This window comes from Oncorhynchus keta, chromosome 5, assembly GCF_023373465.1.
Source record: "Oncorhynchus keta strain PuntledgeMale-10-30-2019 chromosome 5, Oket_V2, whole genome shotgun sequence".
Classification (NCBI taxonomy): domain Eukaryota; kingdom Metazoa; phylum Chordata; class Actinopteri; order Salmoniformes; family Salmonidae; genus Oncorhynchus; species Oncorhynchus keta.
The window spans coordinates 23,285,576-23,302,842 of NC_068425.1; the positions used below are offsets into that span (position 1 = coordinate 23,285,576).

Here is a 17,267-nt window from a genome sequence, read left to right on the forward strand (position 1 = left end):
CTGACATTAGGGGGTGGGGGTATGAAGAGGACTTTAAGAGAGAGGCAGGGGGCTGACATTAGGGGGTGGGGGTATGAAGAGGACTTTAAGAGAGAGGCAGGGGGCTGACATTAAGGGGTGGGGGTATGAAGAGGACACCATGCTGAGGTTGTAGAGAGAAGGCAGTGGATTGAATTTCGACCTGACAGCATTCTCCAGAGAAATAGTAGGCATGAGAGAGAGCAAAGGGGAGAGACTGAAGGCTGTGACCTACAAACAAGCGTAACTATCTTCACTTCACCCAGGGTGGGGTATCAGCAGACAGATTAACACTACCCCTGAAGGAGCCATGGTGCAGACAGACAGACAGCCAGACAGACAGCCAGACAGATACCCTGTGGCGGAGGTACAGTAGTGGAGGCACTGTGATTCTCTTGAGTAATTAGTCTCTTTCAACAGTAGCTGACTGACAGAGGGGTGAGTGGAACAGTGCAGGCTGCTTCTTGTAAATAACACCAATAATATGGTTACTTCACAGCAGCATGCTTGGGCATGGCATGTAACTAGGATGTTTAGGACTCTGTGTTATTCTAATAATGGCTGTGTTGACTGTAAAGACTAATGTTCTGATTAAAGAAAGAGTCATTCTGACCGAACATAAAGGTTAACGGTTCTGATTGAAATAACACCTGTCTAGTTCATGCTTTTATTTGTTATTCTGTACTGTAGATGTAAAATGTGTCTTGCATTCTACCGGTCAAGACTTTCAGAACATCGACTCATTCAAGGGTTTTTCTTTATTTGAACTATTTTCTACACTGTAGAATAATAGTGAAGACATCAAAATTATGAAATAACACATATGGAATCATGTAGTAACCAAAAAAGTGTTAAACAAATATATTTTGTATTTGAGATTCTTCAAATAGCCACCCTTTGCCTTTATGACAGCTTTGCAAACTATTGGCATTCTCTCACCAGTTTCACAAGGTAGTCACCTGGAATGCATTTAAATTAACAGGTGTGCCTTCTTAAAAGTTCATTTGTGGAATTTCTTTCCTTCTTAATGTGTTTGAGCCAATCAGTTGTGATTGGGGTTGCGGGGTCGCTAAATAAAGGAACGCAACACTTATTTGTCATCACTCATCGATTACATGTTGAAATCAATTGTGCGAGACAAGGGAGATGAGGTTGCACGTCCTGTTAAAACCAACAGCTCAAAAACAAGGTAGGCAGGGTATACAGAAGATAGCCCTATTTGGTAAAAGACCAAGTCCATATTATGGCAAGATCAGCTCAAATAAGCAAAAGGAAATGACAGTCCATCATTACTTTAAGACATGAAGGCCACTCAGTGTGGATCATTTCAAGAACTTTGAAAGTTTCTTCAAGTGCAGTTGCAAAAACCATCAAGCGCTATGATGAAACTGGCTCTCATGAGGACCGCCACAGGAATGGAAGACCCAGAGTTACCTCTGCTGCAGAGGATAAGTTCATTAGAGTTACCAGCCTCAGAAATTGCAGCCCAAATAAATGCTTCACAGAGTTCAAGTAACAGACACATCTCAACATCAACTGTTCAGAGGAGACTGTGTGAATCAAGCCTTCATGGTTGAATTACTGCAAAGAAACCATGACTAAAGGACAACAATAAGAAGAAGAGGGTTGCTTGGGCCAAGAAACACGAGCAATGGGCATTAGACCGGTGGAAATGTGTCCTTTGGTCTGGTGTCCAAATTGCAGATTTTTAGTTCCAGCCGCCGTGTCTTTGTGAGACGCTGTGTGTGTGAACGGATGATCTCTGCATGTGTATTTCCCACCATAAAGCATGGAGGAGGAGGTGTTATGGTGTGGGGGTGCTTTGCTGGTGACACTGTCTGTGATTTATTTAGAATTTAAGGCACCCTTAACCAGCATGGCTACCACAGCATTCTGTAGCGATACGCCATCCCATCTGGTTTGGGTTTAGTGGGACTATCATTTGGTTTTTCAACAGTACATTTCATTTAACCAGGAAAGTCAGTTACAATGACCCAGCACACCTCCAGGCTGTGTAAGGGCTATTTGACCAAGAAGGAGAGTGATGGAGGGCTGCATCAGATGACTCCACAATCCCCCGACCTCAATCAAATTGAGATGGTTTTGGATGAGTCAGACCGCAGAGTGAAGGAAAAGCAGCCAACAAGTGCTCAGCACATGTGGGAAGTGTTGGAAAGGTATTCCATGTGAAGCTGGTTGAGAGAATGCCAAGAGTGTGCAAAGCTGTTATTCTACAATGTAGAAAATAGTACAAATAAAGAAAAACCCCTGAATGAGTAGGTGTTCTAAAATTCTTGACCGGTAGTGTATTTGCGGGTGAATTGGCGCAAATTACTTAACGCTTACATTTCCATTAAATAATTATGAGTATTAAAATGGCCAATAATGTGAGTTGTTTCTCCTCCCACTTCTTTATCTGCCTTTCCCTGATATGTCTCTTCTTCTGCAGTACCTGATATGTTTCTTGATAACTTCAGCAGCGTTGTGCATTTCTCTCTAGAGTAAGGGGACAAACTGTCCTCACAAAGAACTAAATAGAAGCTGAATGACAGACCAAGGAATGGAGAACCATGACAAGGGTGGAGGTGAAGGAGGAGGAGAAGGAGACAAGAAACATCTCCCAGAGGAGGTGAGCGAGAGCGACAAGGAGACCAAGGACCAGCGCAACAAGGCGGAGAAGGGAGAGAAGGAGACAGAGAATAATGGCAGTGAAAAGGAGAGGGTTGAGGGGAAAAGGGAAAGCTGTCGTCGCTCAGGCTCCCTGTGGAGGGGGGGCTGGGCCCTGACGGAGCGGCTAGCCATCAACGTGTCGGGGATGCGCTACGAGACACAGCTCCGCACTCTGGCCCAGTTCCCTGACTCCCTCCTGGGGGACCCTAACCGCAGAATTCGCTACTTTGACCCTCTGCGCAATGAGCTGTTCCTGGACCGGAACCGGAACTGCTTTGACGCCATCCTCTACTTCTACCAGTCTGGCGGGCGGCTGCGGCGGCCTGCCAACGTGCCCCTGGATGTGTTCTTGGATGAGCTGCGCTTCTATGAGCTTGGTGAGGAGATCATGGAACGCTTCAAGGAGGATGAGGGCTTCCCCAAGGAGGAGGTGCCTGCGCTGCCTGAGAACGAGATGCAGAGGAAGGTTTGGATGCTTTTTGAGCACCCAGAATCCTCCTCGGGCGCACGCATCATCGCCATCATCAGCGTCATGGTCATTGTGGTGTCCATCGCCATCTTCTGCTTGGAGACGCTGCCTGACTTCAGGAACGAGAAGGAGCTGCGAGAGGTGAGAGGGGGCTATTGTGGGGCCAGGGGCCTGAGGGCCAAACAGAAATGACACACAGGAAAGAGAGAATGAGAGAGAAACAGAGAATAGTAGAAAAGGAAACAAACAAATGGACCAGGAGAAAGGAGAGGCTGCGGGAGATGTACATAAAGCACAGATAGAGGAAGGAGAGGAATGAAGAGAGGAATGAAGAGAGGGATGAAGAGAGGGATGAAGAGAGGATGAAAGAGTAAGGAATGCTCGACAGGGTGCTAAGAGAACAGAGGTTAGCACATTGGGAGACTGATGATGGGGTGATCGTCAATAGTCAGTAAAGGATGACAATTAGTAAAGGATGACAGTTAGTGAAGGATAACAGTTAGTGGATGACAGTTGGTGAAAGTCAATGACAGATGTCACCCTGTGGAACATAAATACTACATATGTGACGACACAGACCCCTTACAGGGTTAAACACAACATGCGACACACACACACACACACACACACACACACACACACACACACACACACACACACACACACACACACACACACACACACACACACACACACACACACACACACACACTTCTGAGATTATTTTAGTCATGTCATTAAAATTGAGGGAAAGGAATGGGAAGAGTGGGGGGTGAGGAGAGGGGGAACTAGTGTGGTAGGAAAACAAGAGAAATAGGTTGGAGGAGAGAGAGAATCACAGTTATGGAACTAGAGAAAGAGGGAGGTTGCAGGTAAGAGCGGGAGAGAAAAAGGGGTGGGACAGAGAGAGATGAGGGGCAGGAAGGGAGGGGTAAATATGGACTGCACAAAGAACATTATGCTTTATTGATGGTATCTCCAGATCACTGACCATCTGTGTCTCACATTGACTGGTGCTCCAGGATCACTGCCAAGACGACTCCGTATGGGAATAGATGGAGTTGATAGGAACATATAAACCAAGAGAGAGAGAAAGAGGGAGAGAGGGAGAGAAAGAGGGAGAGAAAGAGGGAGAGAAAGAGGGAGAGAGGGTAAGTGAAAGTGGAGTGCAAAAGAGGAGAGTGGAGAGGAGCGTGTCTCACGTTACTCCTTAGAGATCTAAAGGAGCTATATATAGCGTAAGGACAACCCTAAGAGCACATCAACATGTAAACGTTGGTTCCCATTAATAAACACACTGACTCATACCCACTGAAAGAGGGATGGAAAGAGTAGTACAGAATACCTATTTGATGACTCGCACAAAATGAAATGTACTTCACCTGCCAAGTGGCTTACCGACAAGGTTGGCTTAGCTGCCTTTGGATTTTGAGGGATCATGCAAAAGCACAGAACACAAGGTATATATGGTGGGTCTTATCGAAGCGCATATGCACACACCCGACCTCTCACACTCACTCACATGATCAGAACATCTGACAGAAGACACACAGCGCTCTGTACAGACTCAAAATGGCAGCATAGGTGGCAGCAACTGACATATAGTATTGAAAGACATGCTGTATGGTTCTCTAGACATACAGTATTGAAAGACATGCTGTATGGTTCTCTAGACATACAGTATTGAAAGACATGCTGTATGGTTCTCTAGACATATAGTATTGAAAGACATGCTGTATGGTTCTCTAGACATACAGTATTGAAAGACATGCTGTATTGAAAGACATGCTGTATGGTTCTCTAGACATACAGTATTGAAAGACATGCTGTATGGTTCTCTAGACATACAGTATTGAAAGACATGCTGTATGGTTCTCTAGACATACAGTATTGAAAGACATGCTGTATGGTTCTCTAGACATACAGTATTGAAAGACATGCTGTATGGTTCTCTAGACATACAGTATTGAAAGACATGCTGTATGGTTCTCTAGACATATAGTATTGAAAGACATGCTGTATGGTTCTCTAGACATACAGTATTGAAAGACATGCTGTATGGTTCTCTAGACATACAGTATTGAAAGACATGCTGTATGGTTCTCTAGACATACAGTATTGAAAGACGTGCTGTATGGTTCTCTAGACATACAGTATTGAAAGACATGCTGTATGGTTCTCTAGACATACAGTATTGAAAGACATGCTGTATGGTTCTCTAGACATACAGTATTGAAAGACATGCTGTATGGTTCTCTAGACATACAGTATTGAAAGACGTGCTGTATGGTTCTCTAGACATACAGTATTGAAAGAGGTGCTGTATGGTTCTCTAGACATACAGTATTGAAAGACGTGCTGTATGGTTCTCTAGACATACAGTATTGAAAGACATGCTGTATGGTTCTCTAGACATACAGTATTGAAAGACGTGCTGTATGGTTCTCTAGACATATAGTATTGAAAGACATGCTGTATGGTTCTCTAGACATACAGTATTGAAAGACATGCTGTATGGTTCTCTAGACATACAGTATTGAAAGACATGCTGTATGGTTCTCTAGACATACAGTATTGAAAGACATGCTGTATGGTTCTCTAGACATACAGTATTGAAAGAGGTGCTGTATGGTTCTGTGACCATTTGGAATGAGCAGCTAGTTGTTATTCCTTTCTTATTGGGTGACAAAGAGTGAGAATGTCTGTCGGGGCAGTGTGATCATGGCTTTTCAACCTCATAAAGGTGAGGAGAAATGGAACTAAAGTGGGTGACAAATGTGAGGGCAAATGTCACTGTCATTTCAGTTGGTAAAAGCATTCCAGGCCTCTACATAGAGACTAACATATGCAGTATATGCACAAACAAACAACTGCTGTATATGCACCTCACACAGGCACACTCATGCAGGTACACGGACAGGCACTAACACACATCAGTATCATAGACTTTTGCTTCACTACAATTTTATCATAGGCAATAACAATTCTGAGCCATTTGCCTCCAATCCATCTCATGGCTGGACATACCATAAAACCTACATTTGACTGTCTCACTTTGAATCCCAAGACTGCTTCTTAGAAAACATTGTCAGGATGAAATGAAGTGTCAGATTCGTCAGTCAGTCCAGACGCTGTGCTGTAACATTAGCCGTTGTCACATGCAGTCATGCTCTATAATGTTTTTCTTCTGTTTAAATATAGAGACGAAACACATTTGCATCAAGGTCTGCGGAAAGAAAGAGAGAGAGAGTGTGATTACACAAGTGAAGTGATGTTAATCGGTCTTAATCAGACCGTGATGGCAGATGCATTTTCTACATGTGCTGAGGAAAGTCTTTGCCACCTTTAAAATAATCACTTCTCCTCCCTCTCTCCTCCTTCTCATGTTTACTGTAGTCATCATGGTTCTCCCCGACCTCTGTCTAACCTTCCCTCATTACTATTTCTTATCAATTCATTTATGTCCTTCATTACCTTTGTAATGAACACGAGGGGAGACAGAGAGCTGGTTTCAAGTGCAGGGCGCAAGCAGGTGTTTATTGCAAAGGACCACAGGAGGAGGCAGGTAGCTGGGTCCAGGGGCAGGCAGAAGGTCATACACAGGGGGTCCAACAGGGCAACAGTACAGGCAGGGAAAAGGCTTGGAACGTCGTCCAGGAGATCAGGCAATAGGTTGATAACAGGAAATCCGATAGGCTAAAGTACAGGCAGGGAATAGGCAAAAGGTGTTGTTAGTGAGGCAGGCAAAAACTATAATACACGGGAGGGGTACATCACAGGAACACCAGCGCTCTGAAAGACGTGTGTCACAAAACAAACAAAACCTCACAGTGACGGGGTGCAAAGAACTGAACTAAATAGTGTGTGATAATGACATACAGGTGTGTGAACAGGTGATTAGAATCCAGGTGATTGGGATCTGGAGAGTGAGCTGCGTTCAGGGGATCTACGTGTTGGAGGGTGTGAGTTGGAAGGAGACGTTACAACCCTGTTTGTTATCTCTTGTCTAAACCACGGTCATCCCCCCTTCACTGTTTTATCTCCCCTCAATCTCTCCTGCTTCATTTCTAACACCACTCACTTTCCCTCTCTCCTTCTCTCCCTCCAGAAATTCACCTACCAGCCCCATCCTACCCTCCCCAACATCACCATCCTGGTCCCTCCCACTGGCAGTGCTTTCCATGACCCCTTCTTCCAGGTGGAGACCATATGTATCTTCTGGTTCTCCTTTGAGCTCATTATGCGCTTAGCCAGCTCCCCCAGTAAGCTCCACTTCTTCAAGGACGTGATGAACACTATCGACTTCCTCGCCATCATTCCCTTCTTCGTCACTCTGGGCACAGAGCTGGCCAGGGACAAAACCTCCAACAAGGACCCGGGCATGTCTTTGGCCATCATCAGGGTCATTAGGCTGGTCAGGGTGTTCAGGATCTTCAAGCTGTCGCGTCACTCCAAGGGCCTGCAGATCCTGGGCCAGACTCTGAAGGCCAGCCTGAGAGAGCTGGCCCTGCTCATCTTCTTCCTCTTCATCGGAGTCATCCTCTTCTCCAGCGCTGTCTACTTCGCCGAGGCGGACAGCCCCGACACGGTGTTCACCAGCATCCCCGAGGCCTTCTGGTGGGCCGTGGTCTCCATGACGACAGTGGGCTACGGGGACATGTACCCTACGACTCTGGGGGGCAAGCTGGTGGGCTCCATGTGTGCCATCGCTGGTGTGCTCACCATCTCCCTGCCAGTCCCCGTCATTGTGTCCAACTTCAGCTACTTCTATCACCGAGAGACGGAGTGTCTCGAGAAAATCAGTGAGTACACCCACATCAGCACCTCTCTCTGGGAGGGTGAGGATGAGGAAGGAGACAAGGGGGAGGGAGATTACACTCCCCTGTATGTGGGTGACTGCAAGGGAATCTGTAACCCCCTCAATGGGACACTGCTGTCAGGACTGTGTGCGGGGCAGGACGGGTGGGAGAACAAAGGCAACGTGTACCTCAGGGAACCCCTGGTCACTCAGGTGTGAGACAGGATAGATGGATAGACAGATGATCTGCTGAATACAACCCTGGTACTCTGCCTCTAAGTTAAATAGAGAGAAAGATAAAGGAGGATTTAAAAAAAAAATGTTTACCTTTATTTTACTAGGCAAGTCAGTTAAGAACAAATTCTTATTTTCAATGACGGCCTAGGAACAGTGGGTTAACTGCCTGTTCAGGGGCAGAACGACAGATTTATGTCCTTGTCAGCTCGGGGATTTGAACTTGCAACCTTTCGGTTACTAGTCCAACGCTCTAACCACTAGGCTACCCTGCCGCCCCAGGATGGCAAAGTAAAGGAGAAGAGATAGAAAAAAAATACTATTTTACTCAAGGACTTACTTGCACGCTTGCACCGTCAATGGCTTACACCGTTTACTACAAACAGAACTGATGAGACCATGGCAGATATTGTGACAGCTTGCGTTTTGCTAATGTCTTTGAGAATCTAGTATGATGCCATCATATTGACAATAAAAACAGCTTAAACAGAATGTATATTTATTTATGATATATTTACCAGATTGTAATAACAGTTTATACAGTACATACAACTCTAGCAATTGTAAATGTTGGTGTTTTTAAGACATGAGTGAATTGCAGTGCCATTTTATATGTTATTGTGTGCTAGCTAGCTAAATGCACAGGGCCATTTTGAATGTGTGTAGAGGGTTGACTAAGGGCGTTTTTAGCATTTTTGTGAACCCAGTGCAGTTTGCAATTGTTTTTGTGCAGCGTGAACACTCTCAAAGAACTCTGACCCCCTCAGAAGAGCCCCCTAAGCAAACCGAACTGAGATCATCTCGAGAGCTGGTCTGAGTTCGGTTCTTTTGAATTCCAAGGTTTGATTCCTTTTTTAGGGCAATGTGAACACAAAGCTCCCCGGGTTCACTTGTCATTATTTCCGCACGACACACTAGGCTACTGCAGCATTGTTTCCCTTGCCGTAACCACTCACATCGGTGCCACAAAAGAGAGAAGTGGATGTGCAGGTTCATGGAAAAATATGTGTTTTTTTATATTGATTAGCGATTGCCACAGAAATGTTTAGTTTTTAGTTCAGATGATTTGTTTGCCATATGTGATCTATAGGCTAAGAGAGGTTCATAAACTGTTTATTTGATTGTGGGGTTTGAATAGTGTGAGAAGACAACATATTTGGTGAGAATCACAACATAGGGTCCAAAATCAATTATAGCTCTTAAAAGGACGGTAGCCTACATTGGGTGTACAATATTCAATTACAGTATTATTTAATCTGCAGTTATTCTTCTGCTATTTATCCTGTAACCAATCATATTTACATGTTAATAGTGTCTTCTGATTAAAATGATTATTTCTCCCCTTTTTTCACAAAATGAAGTCTATTAGCTTTCAAAATGTAAGCAGGTGTATATAGCTGTCTGATAACACGTTTTGATGGAATGTCTTGTCCTGCACTGCACTTTGTAAAACCCTGGAGTGCATTGAGTGAATTTTGGAAAAAGACATTGGTTCCTTTCTAAACATGGCAATGCAAAGAGGACTCGGACCACAGGATAGGTGAAGTGAACTGACAAAAGAGTTGAGTCCTCATTCAAAGATCAGTTCTTTTAAAGAGGACTATGTGTAAAAACAGTCTAAATGTCCTGATGGGACTGGGCACCGTCTCTGAAAGCTATGGCAGAAATGCTCTGCAGTGATATTGTGGTGACGTGGAACACAAAGAGATCAGCCTGGGGGCTGTGGTGCAAACAGAGAGCAGCCCTAAGTGTTGGCCCTGGGACAGTGGAGAGTTTTCAGTGTGTAATGGAGACAGCTAGGCTGGGCGGCAGGGAAATCTGATCCTGGACCTGTCAGGCTTCCAGCTGACCCTTCCTCCCAATGGCTGTGCAGGGCTAACACTAGTAGATACCACTGGCCTAAATCCACACTCACCCCACTGGGTAGAAGTACTTTACTGGTCATCCAAAGACAATTACCTTGCCTACTTAGAATGTGTCTTAACAAAATGCTTTGCACAGTGTTCAGTGTTTATACTGTGCTTTATAAATATGTTCTTATGATCAGAGATTGTGAGCTGCACAGATTGTATAAGAGAGTGGGTTGTGTGTGTATGTGTATATGTGTGTGTATGGTTACCAGTATGTGTTCTATGACTGTGTGTGTGTGTGTGTGTGTGTGTGTGTGTGTGTGTGTGTGTGTGTGTGTGTGTGTGTGTGTGTGTGTGTGTGTGTGTGTGTGTGTGTGTGTGTGTGTGTGTGTGTGTGTGTGTGTGTGTACCAGTATGTGATTGAGTGTGTGCTTACGTGTGTGTGGGTGTGTTTGTGTGTGCGTGTGCGTGTGTGTGCGTGTGTGTGTGCGTGTGTGTGTGTGTGTGTCCATGTGTGTGTGGTTACCAGTATGTGTGTGTGTGTGGTTACCAGTGTATGTTCTGTGTTTGTGTGTGTGTTTGTGTGTATGAACGTGTGTGTGGTTACCAGTATGTGTGTGTGTGTGGTTACCAGTATGTGTGTGTGTTTGTGTGTGTGTTTGTGTGTATGAACGTGTGTGTGGTTACCAGTATGTGTGTGTGTGTGGTTACCAGTATGTGTGTGTGTTTGTGTGTATGAACGTGTGTGTGGTTACCAGTATGTGTGTGTGTGTGGTTACCAGTATGTGTGTGTGTGTGGTTACCAGTGTATGTTCTGTGTGTTTGTGTGTGTGTTTGTGTGTATGAACGTGTGTGTGGTTACCAGTATGTGTGTGTGTGTGGTTACCAGTATGTGTGTGTGTGTGGTTACCAGTATGTGTGTGTGTGTTTGTGTGTATGAACGTGTGTGTGGTTACCAGTATGTGTGTGTGTGTTTGTGTGTATGAACGTGTGTGTGGTTACCAGTATGTGTGTGTGTGTGGTTACCAGTGTATGTTCTGTGTGTTTGTGTGTGTGTTTGTGTGTATGAACGTGTGTGTGGTTACCAGTATGTGTGTGTGTTTGTGTGTATGAACGTGTGTGTGGTTACCAGTATGTGTGTGTGTTTGTGTGTATGAACGTGTGTGTGGTTACCAGTATGTGTGTATGTTTGTGTGTATGAACGTGTGTGTGGTTACCAGTATGTGTGTGTGTTTGTGTGTATGAACGTGTGTGTGGTTACCAGTATGTGTGTGTGTTTGTGTGTATGAACGTGTGTGTGGTTACCAGTATGTGTGTGTGTTTGTGTGTATGAACGTGTGTGTGGTTACCAGTATGTGTGTATGTTTGTGTGTATGAACGTGTGTGTGGTTACCAGTATGTGTGTGTGTTTGTGTGTATGAACGTGTGTGTGGTTACCAGTATGTGTGTGTGTTTGTGTGTATGAACGTGTGTGTGGTTACCAGTATGTGTGTGTGTTTGTGTGTATGAACGTGTGTGTGGTTACCAGTATGTGTGTGTGTTTGTGTGTATGAACGTGTGTGTGGTTACCAGTATGTGTGTGTGTTTGTGTGTATGAACGTGTGTGTGGTTACCAGTATGTGTGTGTGTTTGTGTGTATGAACGTGTGTGTGGTTACCAGTATGTGTGTGTGTGTGTTTGTGTGTATGAACGTGTGTGTGGTTACCAGTATGTGTGTGTGTTTGTGTGTATGAACGTGTGTGTGGTTACCAGTATGTGTGTGTGTTTGTGTGTATGAACGTGTGTGTGGTTACCAGTATGTGTGTGTGTTTGTGTGTATGAACGTGTGTGTGGTTACCAGTATGTGTGTGTGTGTTTGTGTGTATGAACGTGTGTGTGGTTACCAGTATGTGCTCTATGACTGTAAACCCTGTTTATATTTGATCAGTTATCTAAATGAGTCCCTGTTTTGTTAACAGAGGGGAGATGAGTCAGCAGATGTCCACTTCACCACAAAACAATTATCTAAACAACAACAACCAAAATGTCTAGTCTTTCAAAATGTTGACATAATATGTTAAATGTATGATATTATTGGTAGGTTTAGATACCATCTGTTTAACTTGGTGAGAGAGCAGATTGGATCATTTGAGTTCCCACTTCACACGCAACCCAAAGGATTGAATTGATTTCCCTCCTTGCAACTATCTCTTTAGTCTCTAGAGGTCAAAGCACTCAGTGTAAATCCTCCTAGTCATCCCAGTTCAGGGACATCATACTGAGGACTCTGTGGTTGCTTCTTCTGAGCCATGAAGCCAGAAGAAACATGTACTGTGTATTTTGCAGATTGAGGAAACTCAGTGACTGTTGAGAAAAGAGAGAAATGCTTCTAAATAAAACTGGAGAAAAGCCAGACTAAAGTTGAAATGAGTTGATGGGTTTTCAGCAACACTGACGGTTTGAGCAGATGAGTCTCTTCATACCCTCACTGCTTGATGACTGTCCCAATGATTACATACCCTAACCCCCCCTCCGGGTTGGCAGACATTCCGATGTCGTGTTGTGGTTTAGATGTTTCTAGTGTAATATATGGACAACTCATTTTGTGGTTTTGAGTGATTTATGCTTGTTTTTGGTTGCTATTCATTGAATTGACAAAAAAATACAAGTGGCAATCTTGTTGTGTAAGAAATTCCTGTATGTGAGCCGAAAAGACTCAGTTCACTACAATAAATAGAGTAATGAATCATAGTCTGTCTGTTTTGTTGAATGCCTTCACCCAGAGAGTCGAGGCATGTCTGTCCCTGTTCACTGGGTTCACTAGGTGGTGGTGGCCTGTTGTGGCCTGAAGCTTTCCCTTATTATCTACCTGTTTCTCTCATCCTCTCCTCCTCTCTCCGTGACGTGCAGGGTCCCAGCACTAACGTCAGTCCTGTTTGCAATTACCCACAGTGCCCTATGCTGTCTGGAAGAATGAGTTGGATTGACGTCTTTCTGGCCATCTGCCGTTCTTCAATTCCTCTCCTCTCCATCCCTCGCTCTCTCCCTCCCTCCATCCCTCGCTCTCTCCCTCCCTCCATCCCTCGCTCTCTCCCTCCCTCCATCCCTCGCTCTCTCCCTCCCTCCATCCCTCGCTCTCTCCCTCCCTCCCTCCCCAACTCGTCTTTGAGAGGATTAAATGTGTTGCTATATGTGTTGCTATATCTGTGTGTCTTTGCCTCATCAATGTGTAAATGTGAAGCTGTGTGCGTGTATGTGTGTGTGTGTGTGTGTGTGTGTGTGTGTGTGTGTGTGTGTGTGTGTGTGTGTGTGTGTGTGTGTGTGTTCGGTGTCTGGTGTGCCAGTTGCAACTTGAACGTCCAGTAATATCCTTGTCCACTGGATTTCATCACTGTCTTTAGTCACAAAATATTGACGTGTGTCCCCTTTTTGTAGTACTAATCTGTACACAGTTTTTACACAAGGTACAGAAATAACCAAATCTTTGTCAGTGTAATTTAAATAAATCTCTAAGATTTTATTACATACAATATACACAAAACCTGTATCTGCAAACCTGCATTAAGACTGAAGGATTTGGGTAGGCAGTAATGACCTTCAATGAAAGGCATTTCAGAGGGACAGAGGAAAACAAATCAATATGACAGAACCAATGACAATATCTCTTAATTAACCAATAAATAATTACAAGAGTACAAGAGTTATAAGTACAAGAGTAATGAAACAACAAGTAAATGAATACGTGAATCACAATGAAAACAGACTGCTGTGCAACACAGACTGAAGACTGTTGTGCTGGAAAAAATGTATAAAATTACTAACAACCATCATTTCAGACAACAGACAATGACAAAAAAATGACTAACCATACGTACTGAGAAATAACAATATTAACAACAATAACCGTATTATGATTGTCATTTCAGGACAAGTTGAGGTACAAGATGAGGTAAAGTCAAGTGAAGTGTTGAGTTTGTAGAGGACAAGGAGAGGAAGAGAAGAGAGAGCGAGGAGGTAGAATAGTATAAAAATAGTTTGACTACAGTGTGTTTGTTACCTTTAATTACATATAGTTGCTACACGCAAGTTTATCTCACATTTGAACTTACATATAAGTAGAATTAATATTTATTTGTTGAATCATTCGATACAGTACAGCTGGAGATGGACGACGTTCTACAGATGACCTTTTGGAAGTTGAGAAGAGAACATTTCTGATTGTACGTTGACTGACACTGAACACCAAGATCTCAGTACTGCGTCTCTCTCAGCCATGCTAGAGGGTAGAGGATATGGTTGAGGAACTGGCTAGTTGAAATTATTAGAACAAGACAATGATTATCAGAGAATAGAGCTGGGTTGACAGAAGACACAACACTAAGTTAAAGCTCCCTTCTGCAGCACACTGAAGCGTAAAAGTTAGGGCATGGGCTCTTTTTTGAAAGATTATTAAAGGGTGTTGCCATAGCAACATAAATATCGTCATCGCTCAAAGCAAGCTTTTTGATCCCTGATCATGTCAAACAGGACTCAAATCACACAAGAACACTCAAATCAGACAACTACTAAATAGTAACCATTTGTAGAGCACTGCATCCACCAACCCAGACCCCTATCAAAACCACCACAGTGGTACTAGGTGGTAGAGTGCAGTAAATTGGGGGAAGTGTCGTGAAACTGTGGTATAACAGAAGTGTTTTTATAGAGGCGTCCCAATCAGGGCAGGTCGCAGGGCAGGATGGTGTTCCTGCGGTCGTAAGCAGTGTCGTCACTCTCTTCTCCTTCACTCCCTTCATCCAGCACCCTATCCCTCTCCTCCTCTTCCTCTGTCTCGCTCTGATATCGGTCGCTGTCTCGCCCCCGCAGTCTCTCCCTCTCTCTTCCTCTATCTCTCTCTCTATCTCTCTCTCTGTCTCTTTCCCTGTCTCTTTCCCTGTCTCTTTCCCTGTCTCTTTCCCTTCTGTCTCTATCCCCTCTGTCTCTATCCCCTCTGTCTCTATCCCCTCTGTCTCTCTCTCTGTGGGAGCGAGGGAGTGTGGGGATCTGGGAAGACAAAGAGGAATAAAGTCAGAGACAGGCCATCAAAGGACCATCCAACTCAAACGTTCACACAAATATTCCATTGATATCAATACATGATTAACAAGAAGTTAGGATTGAGCCCTAGGACTAGTGGTAGCTGTAACCCTGCCTACCTGGTTGTCGTGGCTTGGCAGGGCGCAGTAGCCAGGCTCTGTTCTGCGGAGGATGCGTGGGGAATGGGTACGGAAGGCAGAGGGCCGTGGGGAGTGAGAGTGGGAACAGTTGGAGCGCGGGGAGGGAGAGCGGACAGAATGGGGAGATGGAGAGCGGACGGAGCGGGGAGAGTTGGTGATGGAGTAGATCTGTGACAGGTTGGAGTGGCCGTGGTGGTTGAGTTTGGGCGGGCGGGGGGAGCGTGGGGGTAACTCGGGAGGTCTCTTGGGGTCCACCAGGTCTATCTCGGTGAGGACAGGGGGCGGGGGGATGAACTCCTCATCCTCAGGGGAGAGGAGCTCGGCGTCAATCTCAGCTAGCTCTGCCCTGGACAGGTGGTCCACAATCCCAGCACCAAATGAGTCGCCCACCACGTTGATTGAGGTACGCATTCTGTCACTGGCCCAACAGACAGACAATGCTGGAGTCAGCCATGACTGATCACTGTGTTACAGGTACACTACATGACAGGAGCTCTCATGGATGAGTAGATGCCAACAATAGCAATGGCATCTACAGCTAACTACCACTCTACACTTTACAGTTGACAATATGCTTTGCATTTTGACAGAGTTTGACGTACCCTACTTTTCTTTCATAGAGATAATGAGCAACATTGAATCATTGTAGTCTAATGTCATCATGCTGTTGAAAACAAAGACCAGAGTATGTGAAGTGTAACATCACAGTGATTGTGTGTATGTGACTCACAGCAGCCAGTCGACAGCGATGAGCAGGCTGATGTCCTGGGTGGGCAGGCCCACAGCTGTAAGGATCAACAGCATGGTGACCAGGCCTGCGCTGGGAATACTGGCCGCTCCCACACTGGCCAGGGTGGCTGTCATACTGAGAGGAGAGGAGGGGAAGGAGTGAGGGAGAGGAAAGAGAAGAGGGAATTGACGATACACACATATTTCTCATTCCAAGACATTGTCACCACAGAATGCATTAGCATGTGACTCATAAAAGTCATCAGCAAGCACAACTGATACATACAATAAACCTACAGTTAGATGACTATTTCAAGGTACAAAAACCCATGGAGGAAGTGACACAGCTTTCTCTTACATACATACAGAGCATGACAACCTTAAAAACATCACTGCACTTGAGTACTATACCTAAAAGCATAATATATTACACCCAGGTAACACACCTCAACACAAAAGTATCCTAAGAAACTCCCTGGGCCAGGGTTGTTAGTGGTAAAGAAGAGGCCTACCTGACGGTAACGATCTGTCCTGCGTCCAGGTTGATGTCATTCATCTGAGCGATGAAGATGGCTGCCACCGCCTCGTACAGGGCTGTACCGTCCATGTTGATGGTGGCTCCGATGGGCAGCACGAAACGCGTCACGCGCTTATCGATCTTCAGATTCTCCTCCAGACAGCGAAATGTGACAGGTAACGTTCCCGCACTGAGAGAAGGAGAGAGTGGGTAAGAAAGGGATGTAGACAGGTAACGTTCCTGCACTGAGAGAAGGAGAGAGAGGGTAAGAAAGGGATGTAGACAGGTAACATTCCCGCACTGAGAGAAGGAGAGAGAGGGTAAGAAAGGGATGTAGACAGGTAACGTTCCTGCACTGAGAGAAGGAGAGAGAGGGTAAGAAAGGGATGTAGACAGGTAACGTTCCTGCACTGAGAGAAGGAGGAGAAAGGGATGTAGACAGAGAGAGAAGGAGAGAGAGGGTAAGAAAGGGATGTAGACAGGTAACGTTCCACTGAGAGAAGGAGAGAGAAGGAGGGATGTAGACAGGTAACGTTCCCGCACTAAGAAAGGGATGTATGTAGTCAGGTAACGTTCCCGCACTGAGAGAAGGAGAGAGTGGGTAAGAAAGGGATGTAGACAGGTAACGTTCCCGCACTGAGAGAAGGTGAGAGAGGGTAAGAAAGGGATGTAGTCAGGTAACGTTCCTGCACTGAGAGAAGGTGAGAGAGGGTAAGAAAGGGATGTAGTCAGGTAACGTTCCCGCACTGAGAGAAGGTGAGAGAGGGTAAGAAAGGGATGTAGACAG

General features: G+C 45.0%; 1 protein-coding gene, 1 long non-coding RNA gene and 1 pseudogene across 6 annotated transcripts in view; 2 read left to right on the forward strand and 1 right to left on the reverse strand.

Annotated features, from left to right (window-relative positions):
* Positions 1 to 261: 261 nt before the first annotated feature.
* LOC118371517 (potassium voltage-gated channel subfamily A member 1-like) lies at positions 262 to 12,546 on the forward strand. Of its 2 annotated transcripts, none has more exons than XM_052519147.1 (3): positions 262 to 456; positions 2,519 to 3,298; positions 7,266 to 12,546. In XM_052519147.1, exons 2-3 carry the CDS (start codon positions 2,564 to 2,566, stop codon positions 8,172 to 8,174), a joined length of 1,644 nt encoding a protein of 547 aa, XP_052375107.1. In that variant the 5' UTR covers positions 262 to 456; positions 2,519 to 2,563; the 3' UTR covers positions 8,175 to 12,546. The 2 variants fall into 2 exon arrangements, with proteins under 2 accessions (XP_052375107.1, XP_052375108.1); XM_052519148.1 differs by lacking the exon at positions 262 to 456 and adding an exon at positions 2,010 to 2,195.
* A 965-nt stretch (positions 12,547 to 13,511) lies between these two features.
* Positions 13,512 to 17,267, reverse strand: part of LOC127929944 (excitatory amino acid transporter 2-like) — a 48,720-nt pseudogene continuing 44,964 nt past the window's right edge.
* LOC127930062 (uncharacterized) overlaps positions 17,113 to 17,267 on the forward strand; it is a 2,580-nt gene continuing 2,425 nt past the window's right edge. For all 4 annotated transcript variants that reach the window (XR_008136637.1, XR_008136640.1, XR_008136639.1 and 1 more), the window contains exon 1: positions 17,113 to 17,267. This exon is cut by the window's right edge. This is a non-coding gene — a long non-coding RNA (uncharacterized LOC127930062).

Bases quoted from the DNA above. Each gene is read 5' to 3' on its own strand.
- LOC118371517 (XM_052519147.1), top strand. From the start codon at position 2,564: ATGACAGACCAAGGAATGGAGAACCATGACAAGGGTGGAGGTGAAGGA. The intron at 3,299-7,265 runs GTGAGAGGGGGC...CTCTCCCTCCAG, and splicing joins ACGAGAAGGAGCTGCGAGAG to AAATTCACCTACCAGCCCCA.